The sequence below is a fragment of the Castor canadensis genome, chromosome 15, assembly GCF_047511655.1.
Source record: "Castor canadensis chromosome 15, mCasCan1.hap1v2, whole genome shotgun sequence".
NCBI lineage: Eukaryota > Metazoa > Chordata > Mammalia > Rodentia > Castoridae > Castor > Castor canadensis.
In genome coordinates, this window is record NC_133400.1 from 31,868,185 (window position 1) to 31,889,436 (window position 21,252).

At 38.8% G+C, this 21,252-nt stretch overlaps 2 protein-coding genes across 5 annotated transcripts in view; one reads left to right on the forward strand and one right to left on the reverse strand.

Annotated features, from left to right (window-relative positions):
• The first annotated feature begins 2,069 nt into the window (after positions 1-2,069).
• Positions 2,070-11,338, forward strand: Aktip (AKT interacting protein). Of its 3 annotated transcripts, none has more exons than XM_074055992.1 (10): positions 2,070-2,225; positions 5,052-5,158; positions 6,367-6,572; positions 8,633-8,697; positions 8,800-8,900; positions 9,338-9,426; positions 9,505-9,603; positions 9,696-9,803; positions 10,667-10,727; positions 10,887-11,338. In XM_074055992.1, the coding sequence occupies exons 2-10, from the start codon at positions 5,117-5,119 to the stop codon at positions 10,995-10,997; spliced, it is 882 nt and encodes a 293-aa protein (XP_073912093.1). In that variant the 5' UTR covers positions 2,070-2,225; positions 5,052-5,116; the 3' UTR covers positions 10,998-11,338. The 3 variants fall into 3 exon arrangements, with proteins under 3 accessions (XP_073912093.1, XP_073912095.1, XP_073912094.1); XM_074055994.1 differs by having other exon boundaries at positions 10,890-11,338; XM_074055993.1 differs by having other exon boundaries at positions 2,084-2,225; positions 5,109-5,158.
• Positions 11,339-11,692: 354 nt separating this feature from the next.
• Rbl2 (RB transcriptional corepressor like 2) overlaps positions 11,693-21,252 on the reverse strand; it is a 53,770-nt gene continuing 44,210 nt past the window's right edge. For both annotated transcript variants that reach the window (XM_074055990.1, XM_074055991.1), the window contains one exon: positions 11,693-13,170. In XM_074055990.1, the coding sequence (XP_073912091.1) occupies positions 13,000-13,170 (171 nt within the window). In that variant the 3' untranslated portion in view covers positions 11,693-12,999. The remainder of the gene's footprint in view (positions 13,171-21,252) is intronic.

Sequence of the window (21,252 nt, forward strand, 5' to 3'; positions counted from 1 at the left end):
TCCTCACACTGAATGGCCTCACCATTCAGGAGTAGCCTAACCACCATCTAGGTGTCATCTGTGAAACTTCCCTCTTTATCCCCCACCCCATATCTAATCTATGGCCAAGTTCTGTGTACTCCACCTCTTCAATATTTCTGTAACTCATTCAGTCCTTCATTTCCACTGTGAAACTCAAGTAATTGTTGTTTGGCTGAACTCTTGTGCCCCTACCGCCTGTTTTCCATACAAAGTGATGTTTCCCATACAAGTCAGATCCTATCTCTCTCCTCTTCCTGAAGTCCAACAATCCAGGGTAAATCTGGATTAGGAAAGATATTCTTGCACATCAAGAGAGACCCCTGGAAAAAAGGGACACTTTCAATTTTGACATTGGATGTACCTGAAGGGCACATCTTGCTACCAGCCCAGAAGTATAATTCCAGAGACCAAGAAGTTCAGTGGCACCCCTGGAGCCTGCCTTATCGCCAGAGACATTGCCTTGCTATGCAAGCCAGTGGAGTTGGCTTGTGCAGCGATAAAGTGCTCTGACATTGTGATTATGTGTCTGAGGTACTCAATGGCAGGTGGGCAGTTGGATACATGCCTCAGGGGAGCTAAGCAATATATATGAGTCCTTGGTGTACACTGAAGCTTGAGGAAGAGATGACATCAGGGAAAGTCTTGCGGGAGGTTGGTGACCCTACAGAAAAGATTGGGAGGAACTGGGCCAGAGAGATGCCAAGGGAGACTTATTTCTGTGGCTGGAAAAAAAAAAAAAGACATTCCTAAGTGTATCCAAGCTGGATCCAGGGAAGTGACTCAAGACTGTTTTCAGCTGAGGGAGGAAGTTGGATTTCAGAACCAACTCTTAGAATTACCATCAGGGGAGTTTGGCTCCCTGCCACCTAATAAATAAGTCATTTACCAGAATTACAGAGGCAACCAAAAATGGAACGCACAAGCTGGTCAGGGAATAATTCTAAGTGTGGGATACTGAATTAGGTAGTGTCAGGTACAAGTCAGAGCCATTGGTGCGTAGAAAGGGGCAGAATCATGGAGGGAGGGCTGCCACAGTGGGGTCAGGGATTGGAAGGATACGCCATGGGGAGGCACCAATGTAAGACAAGGCTTGGAGGCCTTAAAGCCAACGGCAGCGTTCACAGAATTTGGCTGGAAAGACAGCCATGGGTCAGGCTGTCGGACTATGGGGAGGCCAGAATAAGCTGAGCCTTAAAAGCCAGGTTAGGCTTAGCAGGGTAAGAGCAGAGTGGGAGGCTTTTCACCTGTAACAAGTCACAGGTGGTAAGGTATCAGAGCAGAGTGCGCGTGCGCACGGGCAGGGGCGAACCAGTGGCTACGCGTTGCCATGGCAGAGGTTCCCAAATCTGGGTGTAGCAGAACTACCAGAACCTGTGACACGCGGAGATCCCGGATACTCACCCACCCCCATTCGGATTCCACAGGTTGGGGGCGACATGTCCGTTTTCAAAAGCTCCAGTGCCGCGCTAGTGCCGAGCTACATCTCTTAGCTCCTCCTTACGGAAGGGGTTCTTCCGACCTAAAGGCTACCCCAGCCCCTCCCGTTCCGGCCGCGGACCCGGGTGGACTCGACGTGGCGGCTCCGGCCTAGCGGGGCTGTGAGACGGTGCGCGACCTGTCGGTCCCCGGTCAGGGACCAGCCTCGCGCCTGACAGAGGAAATTAGTAGACACAGTGCCTTGATTGCTACGGCTGTCGGCCGGCCTAAGCCTCTGGTCTCCATGGTGACTGGCGGACGCCGTGGCCAATTGTGTCCCGGCGCTTGTTTGTTTCCGTTCCATCCCTCCCCAGGGGCCGACACTTCCTTGACTGACAGTCCGCCGCGAGCGCTGTTACGTAAGGGGCGGGCCAAGCGCGGCCCCACCCGAGCTGAGCTGATTTGATTGGTAGGATGGAGTGCTGTCTTCCCAACGCCCCCGGAAAACCGCCCGTGATGGACAGGTGTAGAAGCCACTTGGAGCCGGAAGGCTGGGCGGAAGCGTAGGGCCCAGGGGCTTGGGCAGGGGCGGGGCCCGACGCTGAGGGCAGGGCAGGGCAGGACAGGGCAGGGCAGGGCGGGGCGGGGCGGGGCGGAGCGGAGTGGAGTGGAGTAGGCAGAGGCCGGGCTGCATTGCAGCCCGAGATGCTGTCGGGCCGCCGCAGCGCTCAGCAGCCGGGAGCCCTACATTGAAGGCACCTTTGTAAGGCTCGCTGCCCAGCCGGCTGGTAAGTACACAAGGGCTGAGGAGTCCATAAGCCTGGGTCTCCACCGTCCTGGAGCCCAGCGTTTGTCTGCCCTACGGACGCTCTCGACACAGCGACGGCGGCCGCGCTAGGACACGGAGGCGGGGCTGGGCACCTGTGCGCGTTTGCAGGCACCTGCTGCGCGGTGGTCGCGGAGCCCGCTGTCTGCCCTGGGGGCTGCGGCAAGAGTGGGCTGGGTCAGCCGGAGAGAGGGAGAAGGGCCCAGCGGGCTTGCCCGGCTCGGGCCCGCCCTCCCCAGCCCCAGCTCCAGCCCCAGCTCCAGCCCCCTTCCCGGCTCTCTAGCTAAGGGGGATGTCACCGAGCCCCAGAGATCCCAGCTTCCACCAGAGGCTCGTGGTCCCCCGCCAGCCTTGAGCTAGTTCGAGGCCGGGACATGGTCCCCGCCTTGCATCACCTTGGGACAGGTTTGTCCAGATTCTCTGCGTGCTCCCAGACGCGTTTCTGCCCCCGGCGAGGGTGTCCCTCCCAGCCATCTGCCGGACCCCAGGATCCCCAGGAAGCCTGGCCGGAGCTGTTTTCGTGTTTCCTGTCACCTCTCGAGGAATTTCTGAAGTCCGTTTTGGGTAGATTTATTAAGTCAGTGCCTGCCTATATTGGCACTCTGGCACTTAGGAACCGCAGCAGGTCTCGTTTGGGCTCTGGAATACACAGGCTGAACATACTGACTTCTCAGCTGTGTGATATAAATGCACACACTCATATTTTGGTTTTAGAGTCAAACCAGCAGAAATTCTAAGACTGTTTCCTAAGGACAAGGATGTAGCCTGTTTTCTTTCCATCTGTGTCCTTCCTTGCACCATGTCAAACTGTGATTGTGGTAGACTAGACATCTAATAAATGGTGTAATTAATTTCTGAGAACTGTGCTACAATTTCTTGTGATTATGTTGCTGCCAGAACTGAGTTTAAAAAAAAAAATCCATCGTAAAGCTAGCCAACAGCAGACAAGACCTCTTGCTTGAAGAGAAGTGGGGCGAGTTTCTCATTGAATTCTCAAGGGCAAAATCATAGAATTAAGGTGTAGGGCCAAAAGAGACTTTATAGGTAATTGCTTCACTCCAGCAAATTTACAAGTTGGGGAAGACCACCCCAACAGGCAGCTGCCTAGTTAAGGCAGGTATATCCTACAGGACCAAGGAGTAGTGCTGAAAGTCAAATTATTTTCATTTGGGCCAAACAGGAGTACGTCCTCACACATTTTCATGTCCCAGCTATTTGCATGTGTCATAGTCACCTTTTAAAGGCTGATTTGCAGATCTGTTGCTACTTACTGAATGTAAGTCAACAGCTTAGTGGAAGAACTAGGATCCCCGTCCTGGTTTAATTACAGGATGGCATTATCTCTTGGAAAGCAAAACAGCAGTAATAGGCACTGAATGGGTATGGTAGACCTGGTACCCACCCGTGGATGTCATAGGCCCATCAGAGAAGACAAATTACTGCTGATTAGGGACATCTGGTACATGATTTGCTAACTATTTGCTTCTTAGAAATTTAGGTAAATATTGCTAAGTTTTAACCCTTTTCACCTCCACCTTTTTGTTTGGAACAAATAGTAATTCTGAGAAGGCGCTCTACTTTAAACATAGCAAAGCCTTGTTTAATCACCAGAGCCAAGAAGTCACTGGTCTTATAGTTGGGGTTGGCTGCTTTTTCTTTGTTTCTTCGTATTTTTGTAAAACACATTGTGACCTTTGAGACATGCTTTTTTATCCAATACCTGTGGCTTCCAAGGAAGATTTGTGCTTGTGGAATGTCTCTTTTGCACTCCTCCTTGCATGTGTATGTATTGCTTGGCAGGCCTTTAAATGCCAGCAGTTTCTAAGATAGCACTCAGGTGTCCCTTCTCTGATATTGACCCAGGTGTGCTCTGCTGTCTGTTTTTTCTTATGTCTTTGGCTAATAATTTTGCTGAAACAACTAATTTAAAACACTCTTAAATCAACCACCTTGGATCTTTTATCATTTGTTCCCATGACTCTGGGAACAGTGAGAAACTTTTGTGTAGATGGGTACAGTGTATTCTGAATCTGGCTTTCCCATTAGTTAAATGCCTAGATATTTTGCCAGTAGCAACTATTGTAGTCTATATCTTCATAACTTTTGGCACTAATGTTGAACTCTGCCACTAAATATTCTGAATCCTAGCCAGTGACCTAGTGCACAAATTCTTCTTCTGGGATGTAGGGTTTCACTATGTTACTGGCTGGCCTGGAATTCACTATATAGCCCACATTGGACTAGAAAAAAATATTCCTGCTTCAGCCTCCCAAGTGTTGGGAGTACAGGCATAAGCCACTATTTATCTAAAGGTGCAAGAGACATTGGAGCCTGAAGGGGGCGGGGGCATACAGAAGGAAATTATTCCTGAAGCTGCCTGAAGACTTTTCTAGACTTTTATTTATTTAATAATTTTTTTATTAGGATATATCTGTTACACGGGGGTGGGGGGGGTTTAAAGTAACAATTCCGATTAGGCTTATATTGTATATTAGTTACATCACCCCCATCATCTCTCCCCCTCAACCCCTTCCCCGCCCAACTTAAAGTAATTGCAAGAGGTTTCTTTGTTCTATTTCATATAGGTATATTAAGTCCATCAACCATATACCCTTACCTTAATCTCCTTCATTCACCTTCCCACTCCCACTAGTATTTCTAGACTTTTGTAACTATATATTATATAACATTACATTGTATCTCCAGGATACCAGGTTTAGTTTTTCACCATTCCAGAATTCTTAACTGTTGGCATTTGTATGTTTGTGTGTTCCCTTCTCATTTCAAGGTAAAGTGAGTGCTGAAGAGTTTGATGACATAGACGACTGAATTTCTTTGTTTACAGTACACGTTATGAACCCTTTGTGGAGCATGTCTACAAGCTCTGGACGCAAAGTAAGTGCTGTCAATAAATGTAGTGAAGAAACACATTGGCTTCTCTGTCAGAAAAAGGGTCAGAAAGCTAAAGTAATCTATATCAAGGTCACCTAAAATCTTAGCAAATTTATCTGTTTTGTCTAGTTTGGGTTTTACTTTTGAGAAATAGTTATTTTGTTCGTTAAAGTCAGTTACTAAGGCAGAGATTGCATGTCAATAGAAATTCTGATAATAACAATTCTCAGATTATTTTCACACATAATGTCATTTATTATACCATTGTAGTAGTTTATTAAAGTTCAAGATTCAGTCGTTAGAGACACTTTGGGAAAGTTCAGTCCAATGTGGTCAAGTCAGACTTGAGTGACATTTCTTCTAAATAAAATATCTTTTAAAAATGCATTTTCTTCTTAGGAAAGCTTAAAATGTGCAAACAGTATGAAAATAAAAATACCCATAACTGCACCTCTAAGAAAACATCACTGTGCCCATGATACACATTTTTATACAGCAAGTTAAACAGCCTTTGGTTGTACTTGAGCAAAGGAAGTACCAACGAGATGCTAGTTTAGTTTCTGGTTCATTTTGACCTTTTATCAAGGATGACAGTTTGCTGATGATACTCCAAATATGAAAACATACCATTAGGGACAAGATAAAAATCATATTCAAGCAAGTGAGAGAATAGCTTCATTTTTGTTTCTATCAAAGTGCTAACATCAGATAGTGACTAATTTCAGTCATGTATTTAGAACTTAGAGCCCACCGTTCTACAGCATCTGTATGTGCAAAGGGACTTTTCTATTCTCATTCAGTTGTCTAACAGGAGCAGGGGGCCGAGCTTAAGTTGTAGAGCACTTGCTTAGCAAGTGCGAGGCCTTAGATCCAATTCCCAACCACAAAAATGAAACAAATGTCTGGTGGTTTATATAACCCCTTGCCTCTTGGGGCCACCAGGAGAAACCATTTCTTCCTGTTTCAGTTACTTTGGGAAGAGTGACTGTAGTGTCCTTATAGGATACAGCTAATGGGTTTCCTAATGCTTTAGTCTTGTTTATATGATCTGCCTGCTCAAAGAACTTTCAGGTCATCTTAATCATGATATTAGAATTAGAATGTCCATGTAAAAGAGTAACTCCAGTTTTTAGGTCATGGAGCTAATAATATTGTACTCTATGATTTAAGAATCATTCTAACAAATATTTTCACAACTTCATCTTGAATAGCGATCAGATGGTGAAGAGAAGACATTAATGGGGGATGTGAAAACTAGTCCTCCAAGAACTGCACCAAAAAAACAGTTGCCTTCTATTCCCAAAAATGCTTTGCCTATAACAAAGCCTACATCTCCTGCCCCAGCAGCACAGTCAACAAATGGCACACATGCTTCTTATGGACCCTTCTACCTGGAATACTCTCTTCTTGCAGAATTGTAAGTTCTTGACAGACCATTTGGTCTGTTATGAATGAGCCTTTGAAGGTGAAGAATAAAATTTATTCTGATGAACTCATAAACTAATTTAATCTGAAAGCTCAAAATCATCCACTTCTTACTCTGTTTTGGTGAGCAAGAGAAACTAAGATTTATGGAGAGCCTACAGTACGTCAGGAACTTGGTAACAATTTTGGTTTTTCTTTCTGTGAGGTAGGAGTTAACTTCTTGAAGAAGCTTCTGTAGAGGATAGGCAGTTAGCAGGGTGGTAGTCTTTTCTTTCTTGGATCAGATTCACCAGAAAGATTGGGTTCAATTTTGTTTGCTACCTTTTAAGAGGCATCCCGATAAGACTGAGGAGATGGTCCCAGTAGAGAACAGTTGGGAAGCCAGACTTTAAGGATCAGTTGAAGGAGCTGGTTTGGAGAAGAGAAAACTTGAGGAGTACCTATCAAAGTTGTCTTCATACATTTGAAGGTCTTTGATTAGGAAGGATGTAACTTATTTGGTATGACGCCAAAAGGCAGGGCTTGGCAGTTGATAGGGAGCTAAAGACTTGGATTCCATGTAGGTAAGAACTTGATTAGTTGCAGAAGTTTGCATTTGCACTGAAGTTGTGCCTGTCTGAAGGGGACAAGTTGCTCAGTACCTGTGGAGAACCCTGGTACTGATGACATAGCACTCAGCATACAGAGGGGCTCAAGTAGCACATGATTCAGGCTGCATTTATTTTGATCATTTGTTAAAAGGACAGAAGGTTTGGAGAACCTTTAAAAATTTTTAAATCCTCTGTATGCAGTTATTTTAAAAGCATCTTTGTCCCTTGTGTAGTGTATCTGTTGTAATGGCCACTGTGTCTGAGGCTCCAGTGTCACTGGCTGGTGTGATTTGGTAGCAATGGTCCCTTCAGTTTTATAATGGAGTCCTTGTTTTGGAGGCTGTGCAGTGAGTTGGACAGGCTACCATTGTGATTAAGTTTGCTGTGTGTTAGAACACAAAATTTCCTTTTCTGGCAAACTTCACTGTAGTATATACATCTTCTAGCCATCCTGCTATTGATATACCACCTTTTAGTGACTTAAAAGTGGAATACATAACTTAGAAAATGATTATTAATAAATGTGATGGCAATTAGATAATAAAAACAAAGACAGGTGATGTGTCTGAAAGGCCTAGGTCAACATTGTTCTTTTTAAGGTTGGATCATAGCTCATAGATGCAGTTGTAAGGAACAGAAGAGAATTGCAGTTGGTAGGTCACTAGATCCCAGAAAAAACAGTAAAATCTCCTGTCAGGATACTTGACTTTCCTTGTGTGCACCCACTGTTTCCCACTCTATAGCAAGACCCACAGAATTCAAGTGTCTTAAGTTGGGGGAGTGTCATTTGGGAGCAGAGTATAGTGCATGAGTGCACACTGATGCCTGTCTTCAACACTGAATATTTAAACAGTGCCCTCTGTTGTGGGATCTGATGAGTCGAACTCAAAAGGACAACTAAGTGATGGCCATTCCATGGAGTCTTAATTACCTAAAATTGCATTTTAAAAGTTTTTTTCAAAATTTATTATAATATGCTTCATTTGCTAATATCAGTAGCATGATTTACAGAAGCCCAAAAGGAAAATATTTAATAGTAAAAAGAACTTTTGAATGTGTGTATGTGATCTCTGTCATCTATAGTCACAAAAGTAGTAATTTTACCAATACTCCTATTTACCTCAAATTTAATGTCCTGAATGTACTCTAGGTTGCTTTATTCAGAACTACCTACAACCTGATTTCCAAGATGATGTTCTAGGAAGCTAATTTTGGGAGTAACACTTGAATTTTAATCTGAGGCCCTTTTTGACTCATGAGTTTCTCTGTGGGCTGTAAAGGGAGAAGTGATCAGGTAGATGCTCAGAGTTGTGTCAAGTAAGAGGCTATGATGACTTGGCTTGAATAGTTTGGGAATCAGCTACCCCTTGAGGACTCCTTGATTCACAAAATGATTGTGGATCGTTTGATCTGTATGTCATTGACATTGTACAAGTTAATTATTATACTACTTTTGTTTTAGTACCTTGGTTGTGAAGCAGAAGTTGCCAGGCGTCTATGTGCAGCCATCTTATCGCTCAGCATTAAGTAAGATAAGGATTCACTCTTAACTTACAGCATATAACTTACCGCATATTTGGTTCCTTTGACACTTATTTAGGCCTTACCATGTTTATTTTTTTCCTGCAGTGTGGTTTGGAGTAATATTCATAAGGCATGGGCTTTATCAAGATGGCGTATTCAAGTTTACAGTTTACATCCCTGATAACTATCCAGATGGTGATTGTCCAGTAAGTAGGAGACTGGTCTCATTTTGTGGGGCTTCATTCACAGAGAGGGATTTAAAGGGCTTACAGATTTCTTGGTTCTTTTAATGATGTCAGTTTCCCAAGACATTCCTTTTCCCTATAGTCTTTCAAGGGGATTTGGTACTTTGTTGCATCTTTTGCAATACTGTCCTCTGCCTGCAGCTTGATCCTTTCTCTGCTCAGAGTGTGCGGGTGAGGCTGGGGTCTTGTGTTGTAGGGAGGAGGGTGACTTTTCCCCCTTGTGCAAAGTTTACTTTTACAGGAAAATGGTTAAAGTAGTTAGTACCTGTCTTGCAGCAGCTCTGTGACTTCAAGCAACATGACTGCCATGTTGTCCTGAGGCTCCTTTTGTGACTATTTCTAGGGATCTAATAAGCTCCACCACTTCCATTAAAGGACATGTCTCTCTTTAAATATAGCGCTTGGTGTTTGATATTCCGGTCTTTCACCCGCTAGTTGATCCCACTTCAGGTGAACTAGATGTGAAGAGAGCATTTGCAAAATGGAGGTTAGTACATCAGTGTTTCTTCTAGTGACATAAGACAGCAGGAGGAAGCCTCAATAATCATGGCATGTTTCCCTTTAGGCGGAACCACAATCATATTTGGCAAGTTTTAATGTATGCAAGGAGAGTCTTCTACAAGATTGACACATCAAGCCCCCTAAACCCAGAGGCTGCAGTACTGTATGTGACTTTTGCTTTGTTACTCAAGATGAATTTTAAAATGTAACTAAATACATTAAGTTGGTAACTTTTTATTTAAATTTTTAACACAGGTATGAAAAAGATGTTCATCTTTTTAAAAGTAAAGTGGTTGACAGTGTTAAGGTGTGCACTACTCGTTTGTTTGATCAGCCTAAGATAGAAGACCCCTATGCAATTAGGTAAGTGGTACATGTCTAGGTTAACTGTCTTAGCACTTTCATTTCAAGGTGGCTGTAGAATGAGAATTTAAAAAGAGTGTGTGTAATCTGTTAGCTTACTCAGCTCAGTTTCTCCTTAAACAAAAAGCTTTAACATTGTGCCAATAGCAATTTAGTGCTTTTGGTTTCCTCAGAATATGTGTACTGTGCTCACTGATTTCACTTGTGGGGATGTTTTTAGTAGGCAGTTTTAGCTGCTGTCCTGTTATAACTGCCACACCCATTGACATTCAGATTTGGTGTAAGAGTGGTGGTTGCCTGAGGTGCTATGGTTAATATTTGAGCTTTGGGAAGAACTTCTGGAGGAGTTTGGAGAAGTAAAGAGTAGGTGATTTCACTCTCTGATGGTCTTTGTACTGCTGGGAAGGCAGCATAATATCACTAAGAGCATGGTTCACTGGCTGGCAGTATGGCTCCTGTGGTAAAGCACCAGCCTCACAAGTACAAGGCCCTGAGTTCAAACCCCAGAACCACCAAAAAAAAAAAGTTTGGGTTCAGAAGATGGACTTTTGGCTTTTGTACTTTTTAGCTTTAGTGACCCAGAGCAATTACTAGATTTGCTTTATTTTCTTGATCTTTAAATAACAGTATTTCAGAAGCTGATATGAGGGTTAAAGAGATATATCTGTGTCTAAGAGAAAATTATGTGAAAAAAATCATTTAGATAACATTTAAGACATAAATGTTGACAACTGACTAAAAGATTACTCTTTAAGAATATTCTCCCTTGTTAGTCTTATTTGGAGAATGGTCTTATTGAAAAATGGATGTTGAATAGATTGAGAAATCCACAGACTGTTCTTAACATCTTTCTGTCCCTTAAGCTTTTCTCCATGGAATCCTTCTGTACATGATGAAGCCAGAGAGAAGATGCTGACTCAGAAAGTAAGTAGACAATCATCTTTGAAATGGTTAACCCACTGTTTCTTTTCTAAAATGTCTTCATTGGCGATCACACATTACATTTTGGGAAACAAGTCTGTATAGTGCTGAACTCTCCTCACCAGTCTTTTTTTTTAAATGTCTGTTTTTGATTGTGCCTAGAAGAAGCCTGAAGAACAACACAATAAAAGTGTTCATGTTGCTGGCCTGTCATGGGTAAAGCCTGGTTCAGTACAGCCTTTCAGTAAAGAAGAGAAAACGGTAGCAACTTAAGAGATGGTGAATCTGGTGCACCATGCACTTTCCTGCTGGACTCTGGCCTAATTAAGCTGACTAATGGCAAAGGACTGCCTGAAGAGTAAATGGTGTGAACAGTGACTGGTTATCAGTGTTTTCCATGTATGCATAGGTTCTAACAGCAGGTTGTGGAAACCTCTCATTAGGTGATGCGTTACTTCTGTCAGAAGTGTCTTAGCGTGGTTATCTAATACAGTACTCCAAATTATTGGGGACCTTGAGGCTTAAGTATTTTTATGAATATAATGCTGAAGGTAAGTTGCATTCATTTAAACTAATAGAGCAGATGGAAATCAGCACTATTTAATAGTTTTTAAGTCAGAGAGACAGCTGTAGAAAGAGCAGGTTGCAGAGCTTGGCACTTTCAAGTGGAAGATTGAATTTCAGTCTTTAGCCTACTGTCTTAATTGATTTATAAACTGCTATGTCTGAGAAGCATATTAGAAGTGAGAAGAAACCAGAATGCTTGTTCATAGTGGGTTTTTCTAAAAAGCAAATTACTGTATTTTTATGGCAGGAGGGAGAGAAAGTGTTAAAACAGTTTCTAATGAAGTAAGATATTTAAATGATGAATGACTAATGTGTTTAGTAGAGACAATAAACCAATAAATGTTTGTTCTTTGTCATTTATGCAAGAAACTAAATACCCTTTTTCAATATAACTAAACAGATTAATTTATAAATGCTTTATTGAAAAATACATTTATTTTCATATAAAAATTACAGTAGCAGTATCTTAAGAGATTTTATAAATATTTTTGATGCACACTATTCTAATTGAATAGTGTTAAGTTCCATATTTCTTTTAGAGCAATATGAAGTTACCTAGTAACTTTGTTTATACTGATTCAATTTACAATTGAATTTTCTCCCCAATAAGATTATTAATTCAACTTTAAAACTGCTGGAACAATAATGATTAATAAAGGTATATATAGATAATTCAGTAGCTGTTAAATAGTTTTCTAATTTGGTATAAATGGTACTATGTACTAATAAAAATCTAAATTTTCCAACCTATTTTTTTAAACTGCCACAAACACATCCAAAGATACTTTACATGTCTTTTGGATAACTACCTCCTAAAGGAAGAGGTCATAATTTTTCATATTTATCCCTTTAATTCAACTTGATTTAAAAGTCTTTACTTAGCCAGCTGACCCCTATATAACAACGACAACAAAAAACACTGGAGATTTAAAACACATGCCCAAAAGGTGGCCCTAGGGCACTGACAGTGTTATAAAAGTACAAAAGCATTAAAGAAAATATTGGCTATTTAGCCTAGAAGTTTCGTACTTAAAGTTCACATTGTAGAAAGTGCCATCACAAATATACAGCAAAATGTGGGTTACAAAAGTCATGCGTTTCACCACCCTAAAGTGCCACCACTTACACAGGTTCATTCAGACATTGCACAACTTTCACACTGCACCACAGCTATTGGGGAAGGGGAGAGGTACACAAAGCGAACAGGAGACTTAGGCTAGTGACCTCGAACCTCCCAGTCTGGGCCATCTCCTTTTTCTAGTTCATGAATGCAAAAATCTCACATTCCTACCAAGTGCTTTAGAACAAAACACCCAAGTTTTGTTCATCATAAGTACTTGAGAAGACACAAACAGGAAGGAATGAATTTGAAAAACAGTTCCTCTGCTGAAGCATGTCAACAGAGACCTCTTATATGTAAGTACATTTTGTTTTTTGAAGTACCTGTAAAAGTTTGTCAAAGAGTTAAAAAATCCAAGTTTGGATTCTGAGCAGTGTTGATGGTAAGCACTAAAGTGGTAGAAGAAAAGGCAGCTGGGATGAATAAAATTATTCTAAGGATAAAGTCCAATTTCTTGCCAAAATGTCCCTTCTTATTTCTAACAGGCTCTAGGGGGTGATAAAGGAAAAGTATTCCATAATGTAGCATACATTAAATGATGCTGCTAAACAGAGTTCATCAAAAGACAATTTCAACACCAGACTAACCTCAGTGGGAACCTCGATCATTAGCTACATCTTGGAGACGGCGTAGTAAGGCAGAATGATTTTCTGGACAAATTCTTTTTGCAGGTGATTCACTTCCATCATCCAAGACAATCCCTCTCTTTTTTGTTGGAGTTTCTCCTGTCCGTATCATACTGTTAATTTCTTTCAGTCTCTATGGTAGGGGAAAAACAGATATAATAAAAACTTTAAAATGCTAATGTACATAGCTCAATATTAAGTCAAAGAATTTCAAATGAGTTAAGCAGTTTATCTGTAAGAATTTTAATATCTTTCCAGAAGGAAAAAAATAGTATGTCCTACCAGCTTTACTTCTCAGCTGGCCAAGACTGATGACTCTTTGGATAGGGACAAGGCATTTCAATTTTTAACATATAAACACATACACTCATATATATTATATATTTACATATCTACCATGTATGAACTCATAAATTGGCGTTTTTTTTACAAGAGTTGTAAGAGCGTCATACTGCTACCATGTTCAATCACATATCCATTTTCTTTAAAAAAAAAATAGCACAATTTCACAGTATTACGATTTTTTTTTTTTAGTTACGAGTTACTGATGTTTCAGCAGCCCTTCTCAACCAGAATTCCACTAGAGAAGTAAGCCTTAGTTTCCTAAGGCTTCCATTCTAGGTAATTAATCACTAAGCTCTAGAGTGGCACTAGCTAATTACATGTTATCCTTGGGAAAACTAAGAAGTTACTCAAATTATTTTCCGTGTTCTATGGCTCCGATGAGGAACTCCACTGGAGAAAAACACTGTCAGAATGCTGAGACTGGATCTCTTCTGTGCGTTCAGCATTAAGATTCTTCAGTCTCCAAAGTCTGTTCTTAACATTGTTTTCTGATAGCTTGTTAAAGTTTTCATTTCTTGTGCTGCCTCATTATCCATGTTTCCTTATGAAAAGCATACTGAGAATACCAACATTTAGCTTAGGAAATTTCAAGCATACAGAAAGGGAGAAATGGGAATAATGTACCCTCACATGGCTATCACTTCATGCCAGTAATTTTGATTTGTCTTATTCGATCTATACCCCCTACATCATTTTAAAGCATGTCCTAGATACATTTTATTCATAATTATTTGTCATTTTATTTTTTTGTGGTGCTGGGGATCAAACTCAAGGCCTTATGCATGCTAGGCAAAGACTCTACCACAAACTACACCCCTAAGCCCATCATTTTTATTCTTTAAAATAATGAACTCTAAGGCTCTGGATAAAATCATCAGTGTTCTTTTTGTCAGCATATGTAGTTTCACAAATCTTAACTATTTTAAGGAAGTATCCTTTGACATGTTCTCTTCTACCCTCTTTTGCCTTCCTGAAAGAACTCTAGTCTGCATTTGCTGTCTCTGTAAATCTCTCACTTACTTGAATATTCCTTGTATTATTCACTGAATGCATTAATTGTATAAATACTAATTTTATGTAACATTATGCAATGTTACTATATAATGTATAATTAGAATCATAATACACAAGCACATTACTGTATAGTACCTTTTGATGTTAATTCATATATAATACACATCATAATTCATTTACACAGTATTACACAGTCTAAGTGTTCATAAATTCTTATTTTAAAAAATTCATACAGAATGTACCTAACTCTTGGGGATACCTACTACTATTACTATTCTTCCACTGAACAAATCAGGTTGATTTGTTTGTGTCCATCTGCCCTCTTTCTAGGAATGCACTCATTCTGAAAAATGTAATACTGTATATTTAGTGAGGTTTTTAAGAAAACAAAGATAGCAATACTTATGTATTATTTGTACAGTCAAGTTAGATTTTCCCATATTAATATATATGGATCTATCTCATCTCTTTAACTGCTATATAGTATTTTCCAATATGTCTCTATAATAGGCTAATCTCCTATTAATGTAGTTTTCCTCCCAACTGTTTAGTACTATAAACAATACTACTATAATTCTTCAACAGACTACCAGTTCATTGAAGTTGCCCTTACAGGTGTCACTAATGATGTCTTCATCTTAATTGACTTTGTGTGGTATTTAAAGATTTTCTTTTCTCCTGATTATGTAAATGTTTGTTACACTTTGGCTACAGACCCAAGCTACTTCTCACTTTGTAATATTCTCCCTTGGTCTTAACTATCACCTATTAAGTCATGACAGATTTTCTCCATCAGCAAATAGTCTCTATAATTTATTGGAGAAACTTCCAATTCTGTGGTAGAATTTCTTCTGAAATTTCCCCAGGTGGCAATACTGTAGAGGCAAGACTGAAAAATCACTGATGTGGATGCTTAACCTTTCTTTTATACAAAACGTATTTTCCTCCTTTAAGGAAGTAAAATCTTCCTTAAAGGAAGATTTTAAAAGGAAAAAGATTTTTTCCTTTTGTGTGTAGGTGTGCATGTTTGGACAAATAACTACTTACTTGTATAACCACAACAAAGACATAAAACATTTCCTTTTCTCCAAAAATTCCCTCATGGCCCCTTAGCCTACCTTCCCCAAGCAACCACAGATGCTTCTTGTCCCTATAGTTAGCCTTTTCTGGAAGGTCACAGAAATACAACCATAGTAAGTATCTTACTGATTCTGTCATATTTCACTTAAGCATTAATGCACTTGAGATTCATCTATATTGCTAAGTGTATCAGTAGTTCCTTTTTTGAGACAGGGTTTTTCTATGTAGGCCAGACAGGCCTTGAACTTATGATCATCCTGCCTTAGGCTTCCCAATGCTCCTTTTTTATTGTAAAGTAATAGTTCATTGTATGCTGCACTGCAGGTTTGTTTTCCATTAACCAGTTGAGCGACATTCCTGGGTTTTTATACTTTTTGGTGATTAGGAATAAAGTCACCTTAAGAAGATAAGTTTTCACTTCACTTGGGTAAATACCTAGGAATTAAATTACTATTGTATAATAAGGGTATGTTCAATTTTAGAAGACACTGCCAAACTATTGGAGAATGGATAGACCATTCTGTTTTCTCACCAGCAATATATAAATGTTCCATTTGCCAAACCTTTCTAGTCATTCTTCCCAGTAGACATGTAATGGGTGAAAAGTGTTCAAATCTTTTGCCAGCTTTTACATTTAGTTGTTTGTTTTCCCATTAGATTTTGAGAATTCTTTAATATTTCAGACATACAACTACTTGATAGGTGATTTGTAAATATTTTCTCAGTCTGTGGCTTGTTTTTTCATTGTCTTAAGTGTCTTTTCTTTTTTTGTTAATTTTTAAATTGTTTTATTCATATGTGCATACAAGGCTTGGGTCATTTCTCCCCGCCGCCCCCACCCCCTCCCTTACTACCCACTCTGCCCCCTCCCTCTCCCCCTCCCCAATACCCAGCATAAACTATTTTGCCCTTATCTCTAATTTTGTTGAAGAGAGAGTATAAGCAATAATAGGAAGGAACAAGTGTTCCTGGTTGAAATAAGGATAGCTATACAGGGAGTTGACTCACATTAATTTCCTGTACGTGTGTGTTGCCTTCTAGGTTAATTCTTTTTGATCTAACCTTTTCTCTAGTTCCTGGTCCCCTTTTCCTATTGGCCTCAGTTGCTTTTAAGGTATCTGCTTTAGTTTCTCTGCATTAAGGGCAACAAATGCTAGCTTATTTTTTAGGTGTCTTACCTATCCTCACCCCTCCCTTGTGTGCTCTCGCTTTTATCATGTGCTCAAAGTCCAATCCCCTTGTTGTGTTTGCCCTTGATCTAATGTCCACATATGAGGGAGAACATACGAATTTTGGTCTTTTGGGCCAGGCTAACCTCACTCAGAATGATGTTCTCCAATTCCATCCATTTACCAGTGAATGATTTAAGTGTCTTTTCAAAGAGCAGTACTTTTTTGGCCTTACACTTGCTAGGCAAGCATTCTTCCACTTGAACCATCCCCTAGCATGGTTCTGGAAATTCTTAATTCTGATGGAATACAATTTATATTTTCTGGACTGTGCTTTTGATGGTGTATCTGTGAAATCTTTCCATAATATATGTTTACCACAACTTTGTTTTCTTCTAGAAAACAGTTTCAGGTTTTAAATTTATGACTATGGTTCATTTTGACTTAGTTTTTTATATGTGGTACACATAGAAAATTCAAAACACTATGTAGATATCCAGTTGTTTCAGAAGCACCTGTGAAAAGGCTGTTCTTTATCCACCAATCATCTTTGCACCTTTCTTACAAACACTTGATCGTGGTCTACGTCTGGATATTCCCTTGATCTCTGGGTCTATACTTTGGTCAATACTATGCTTCTCTTAATTACTTTAGCTTGATCTAAAATCCTGAAATCAGATAGTGTGAACCTTCCAATTTTTTTTTTTTTTTTTTTTGGGTACTGGGGTTTAAACTCAGGGCCTCACATTTCCTGGGCAGGTGCTCTACCACTTGAGCCACTCCACCAGCTCTATTTTGTGTACCAGCTCTATTTTGTGTTGGGTATTTTCAAGACAAGGCCTTAACTATTTGCCCAGGCTGGCTTGGAACTGCGATCCTTCTCTTTGCCTCCCAAGTATCTAGGATTACAGGTGTGAGCCACTGGCACCTGGCCAACTTTTTCAAATTTGTTTTTGTTATTGTAGTTCCTTTCCCTTTTCATATAAATTTTAGAATCAGTTTGTTAATTTGTATAAATCTGGGATTTGGGCCAAATTGTGGTTGAATTTGTGTATCAACTGGGAGAAAACATATTATTTGCCAATTCATGAATGTGGTTTCTCTTTCTCTGGCCTTCATGTGTGTCACCAATGTTCTGTATGTTTTCTTTTTCTCTTTTTTTATTAGTGGTTATTATACAAAGGGGTCTCATTGTGGTATTTCTACACATGCATATAATGTACTTTGATCAAATTACCCTTCTCTAATACACATCCCTACTTAATTTTTAATGCTATTGTGTATTAAAAAATTTTAAATTCTGATTCTTTATATATAAAGTGTATAGAAATATGTTTTTATATTTGTATACTGGTTGTATAACCTTCCTAACTTAATAGTTCCATTAAATTTTTGTAGATTCTTTGTGGGTTTTCTGTGTATACAATCCAGTATATATGCCTTCTTTATCTTGGCTTATTGCACATACTAGGTCCTCTAGTTACATTATCAAATATAAGTGAGAGTAGACATCTTTGCCTTATTCCTGACCTTAGGGGAGAGACAGTCTGTGTTTTGCCATTAGGGATGATGTTATCTGTAGATATTTTGGCAAAATTCCATTATCAGCTTCTCAGGGAGTTCCTTAAATATTTGATAGAATTTACCAGTTTTATTTGAGAGAAGGATTTTATTAAATTAAATTTCTTTAATAAACATAGAGCTATTAAGCTATTTTTTGAATTGTGTAAGTTTAGGTCTTTCAGCCTTTCAAGATACTTGTCTGTTTCATCTGCGTTGTCACATTATTGGTATAAAGGTATTCCTTAACCCTTATACTTTGGATGTATATTGGTAATATGGCACTACTTTCCCCCCCATAAGTCTGTACAGAAATGTACCACTTTTTTAAAAAAAAATTTTTCCAAAAAAATTACTTGATTGCCTTGATTGAGCTGTTTCAGTGATTCTTTCTTTTTAATTTCTTAGGTTGAAATGTGAGGTCACTAACTTCAACATGTTTCCCCCTTTTTAAAGGTGTTTAGTGCAGTAAATTTCCCTTTTAGTACTGCTTAGCTGCATCCCACAGATTTTAATATTTTAAGTTCTCATTTTATTTCATCCAAAATTTTTTGCAATTTCTCTTGTGATATCTTTGACCCACAGAAATCTAAGAGTTAACTTCCAAAAATTGAGGGTTTTTTTCCAGCTACAATTTCTATTAATGATTTCTGATTTAATGCTATTGTGGTCATAGAAACACATTATTTGAATCCTTTACCAGTGGTATGCAGTTCTGGGGTAAGGCACTTGCCTATCATGTGCAGGGCTCAGAGTTCAATCCCCAGCTCCAAAAAAAAATAAACAAAATTAAGATTTCTTTTATAGTCCAGAATGCACTGTTTTTGTAAATGTTCCATGTGCAGATGGTGCTGTTAGTGTTCTATAAATGTCAACTAGGCAATTTACTTGATAATGTTCATCTTTTATATCTTACAGATTTCTCTGCCTACTTATTCTATCAACTATGTTGAATCTCTTAACTATGAACTGTTTTTTCTATTTAGGATTGTATTAGGAAATAAGTTTTTTTTATCACTGATAATATTCTTTGCTTTGAAATGTATTTTTTCTGCTAATATAGCTACTCAAATTTCCTACTTCTGTCCTTTACCTTTTTATAAATAGTCTTAATTGAGATGTAATTAACATCCTAATATAATTTACCCATGTAAAATGTACAAGTCCAGGGCATCTGCCATATTTCCAGAGTTGTGTAACCATTGCCACATTCAGTTTTAGGGCTCTTTTAACCTCCCAAAAGGAACTTCTTGCCCATTATAAGAAACTCTATTCTCTCCTAGGTGAACACTAATCCATTTCTTGCCTCTACAAATTTGCCCATTCTGAATATTTTGCATAAACAGAATCATAGTTAGACTTTTATGACTGACTTCTATCATTTAATGTAATGTTTTCAAGGCCCATCCATACTGACCATATAGCAGTACTTCATTCCTTTTTATTAACACATGACATTCTATTGTATGGACATTTCAAGTATCAGCTACTGGACATGTGGGTTATCCTTCAAACTATTTGTATGTTTATATTTAAAGCAGGTTATTTAGAAGTAGCATATAGCTTGGTCTTGCTTTTTTATCTATTCTGACAATTTCTGTCTTTTAATTGGTGTATTTACACCACTTGTATTTCATTGCTATTTTCTTTACCATTTTCCCATATGTTTTTGCCTTCTTCCTCATTTTTTAAAACCTTTTTTGATTGAGTATGGTTCCAGCTCATCTCCTGTACATTGTTTTTTGGTGGTGGATCACGTACCTTTTTATATTTATCTTATTCTATGATCAGACAAGCAGTAATATATATTACCTCCTACTTTTATGATTCTTTTTTCTCCACTTCTTAACTCATTTGGAATTTATTTGGTTACAGGTTAAAAGTCTATAGGAAATGTCAGTCATTTCTTCCCACTCCAATTGCTTTTTGGGGCTATCATTGACAATCTGTTTCACAAATAATGCCACTGGAAATATATATAGACTTAGACTAAACTTATGTAATGGAGGAAATTACATCTTTTCAATATTGAGCTTCCTACTCAGAAACATTTACTATATCTTCATTTATTCCAGTCTTTAAATTACTTTTCAACAAGGATTAGTCTCTAATCCAACTTAAATTACTTTTCAACAAGGTATAAATTTCTAAGTCTTATGATAACCCCTTTAAAAAAAAAAACTATTGTAGCAGTTTTTCCATTGCTACATTTTCCATTGATTTTTTTTGCTGCTCATTTTTACTTGTTTTAACTTTTTAAGAGCTCAAGCCTATAGAAAAGTTAAAAAAAAATAGTACACTGGACTCCCTTTATTAGGCATTAACGCTTTACCATATTTATTCTTGCAATATACATACATATATTTTCTAGCTGAGCCATTTGTAAGTAGTTGCTCACACTGGGACACTTCATCTCTAAATACTTTAAGCATAGTCTCCTACAGAATCCAGTATCATCAACACCAAAGATATTTAAGAGAATTTTTTAAATATTACACTGATGTTTGTATTTAAATTTTAATAACTATTCCAAAACTTCTTTTTATCAGTGTTTTCCTATGCAGAATCCAATCAGAGATCACACATTGTATCTGTTTGTCTTGGCTCTTTATTCTTCCCCACCCTTAACCACTTTTATATGATTTCCAGTGATCTAGCATTTGCCTCAGTGACATTTTCTTCCCCTTCTCTGTACATCTTCTTAGATGCACTCTCACATCTCAGCAACTTTCTAAATTTTCACCAGTTAAGCCTCAAGTTTCCCTCCCCTTCTTAGACTGAGGCACTGCCACATAAACCTATCAAATGTAACCACTGCATTCCACTTCTCCCTTTAGACAAAAAGTCAACAGGATAAGACACTTGCCTATCCAGAAACAGGAAGTCAGAAACCAGTTTAGGCATTCAAATTTTCTGTTTCTAATAAATTTAGGAAAAAAATTTACAAATAAAAAAAAGCCAAAGATTTCCAGATTTGTAGCAGAAAATGTTCAAAATGCTAAAATAGGTAAGAGACAATAAACCAAATCCCTTACACTATTCCCAAC

Bases quoted from the DNA above. Each gene is read 5' to 3' on its own strand.
- Aktip (XM_074055992.1), top strand. From the start codon at position 5,117: ATGAACCCTTTGTGGAGCATGTCTACAAGCTCTGGACGCAAA. The intron at 6,573-8,632 runs GTAAGTTCTTGA...CTTTTGTTTTAG, and splicing joins TACTCTCTTCTTGCAGAATT to TACCTTGGTTGTGAAGCAGA. The intron at 9,427-9,504 runs GTTAGTACATCA...GTTTCCCTTTAG, and splicing joins AGAGCATTTGCAAAATGGAG to GCGGAACCACAATCATATTT.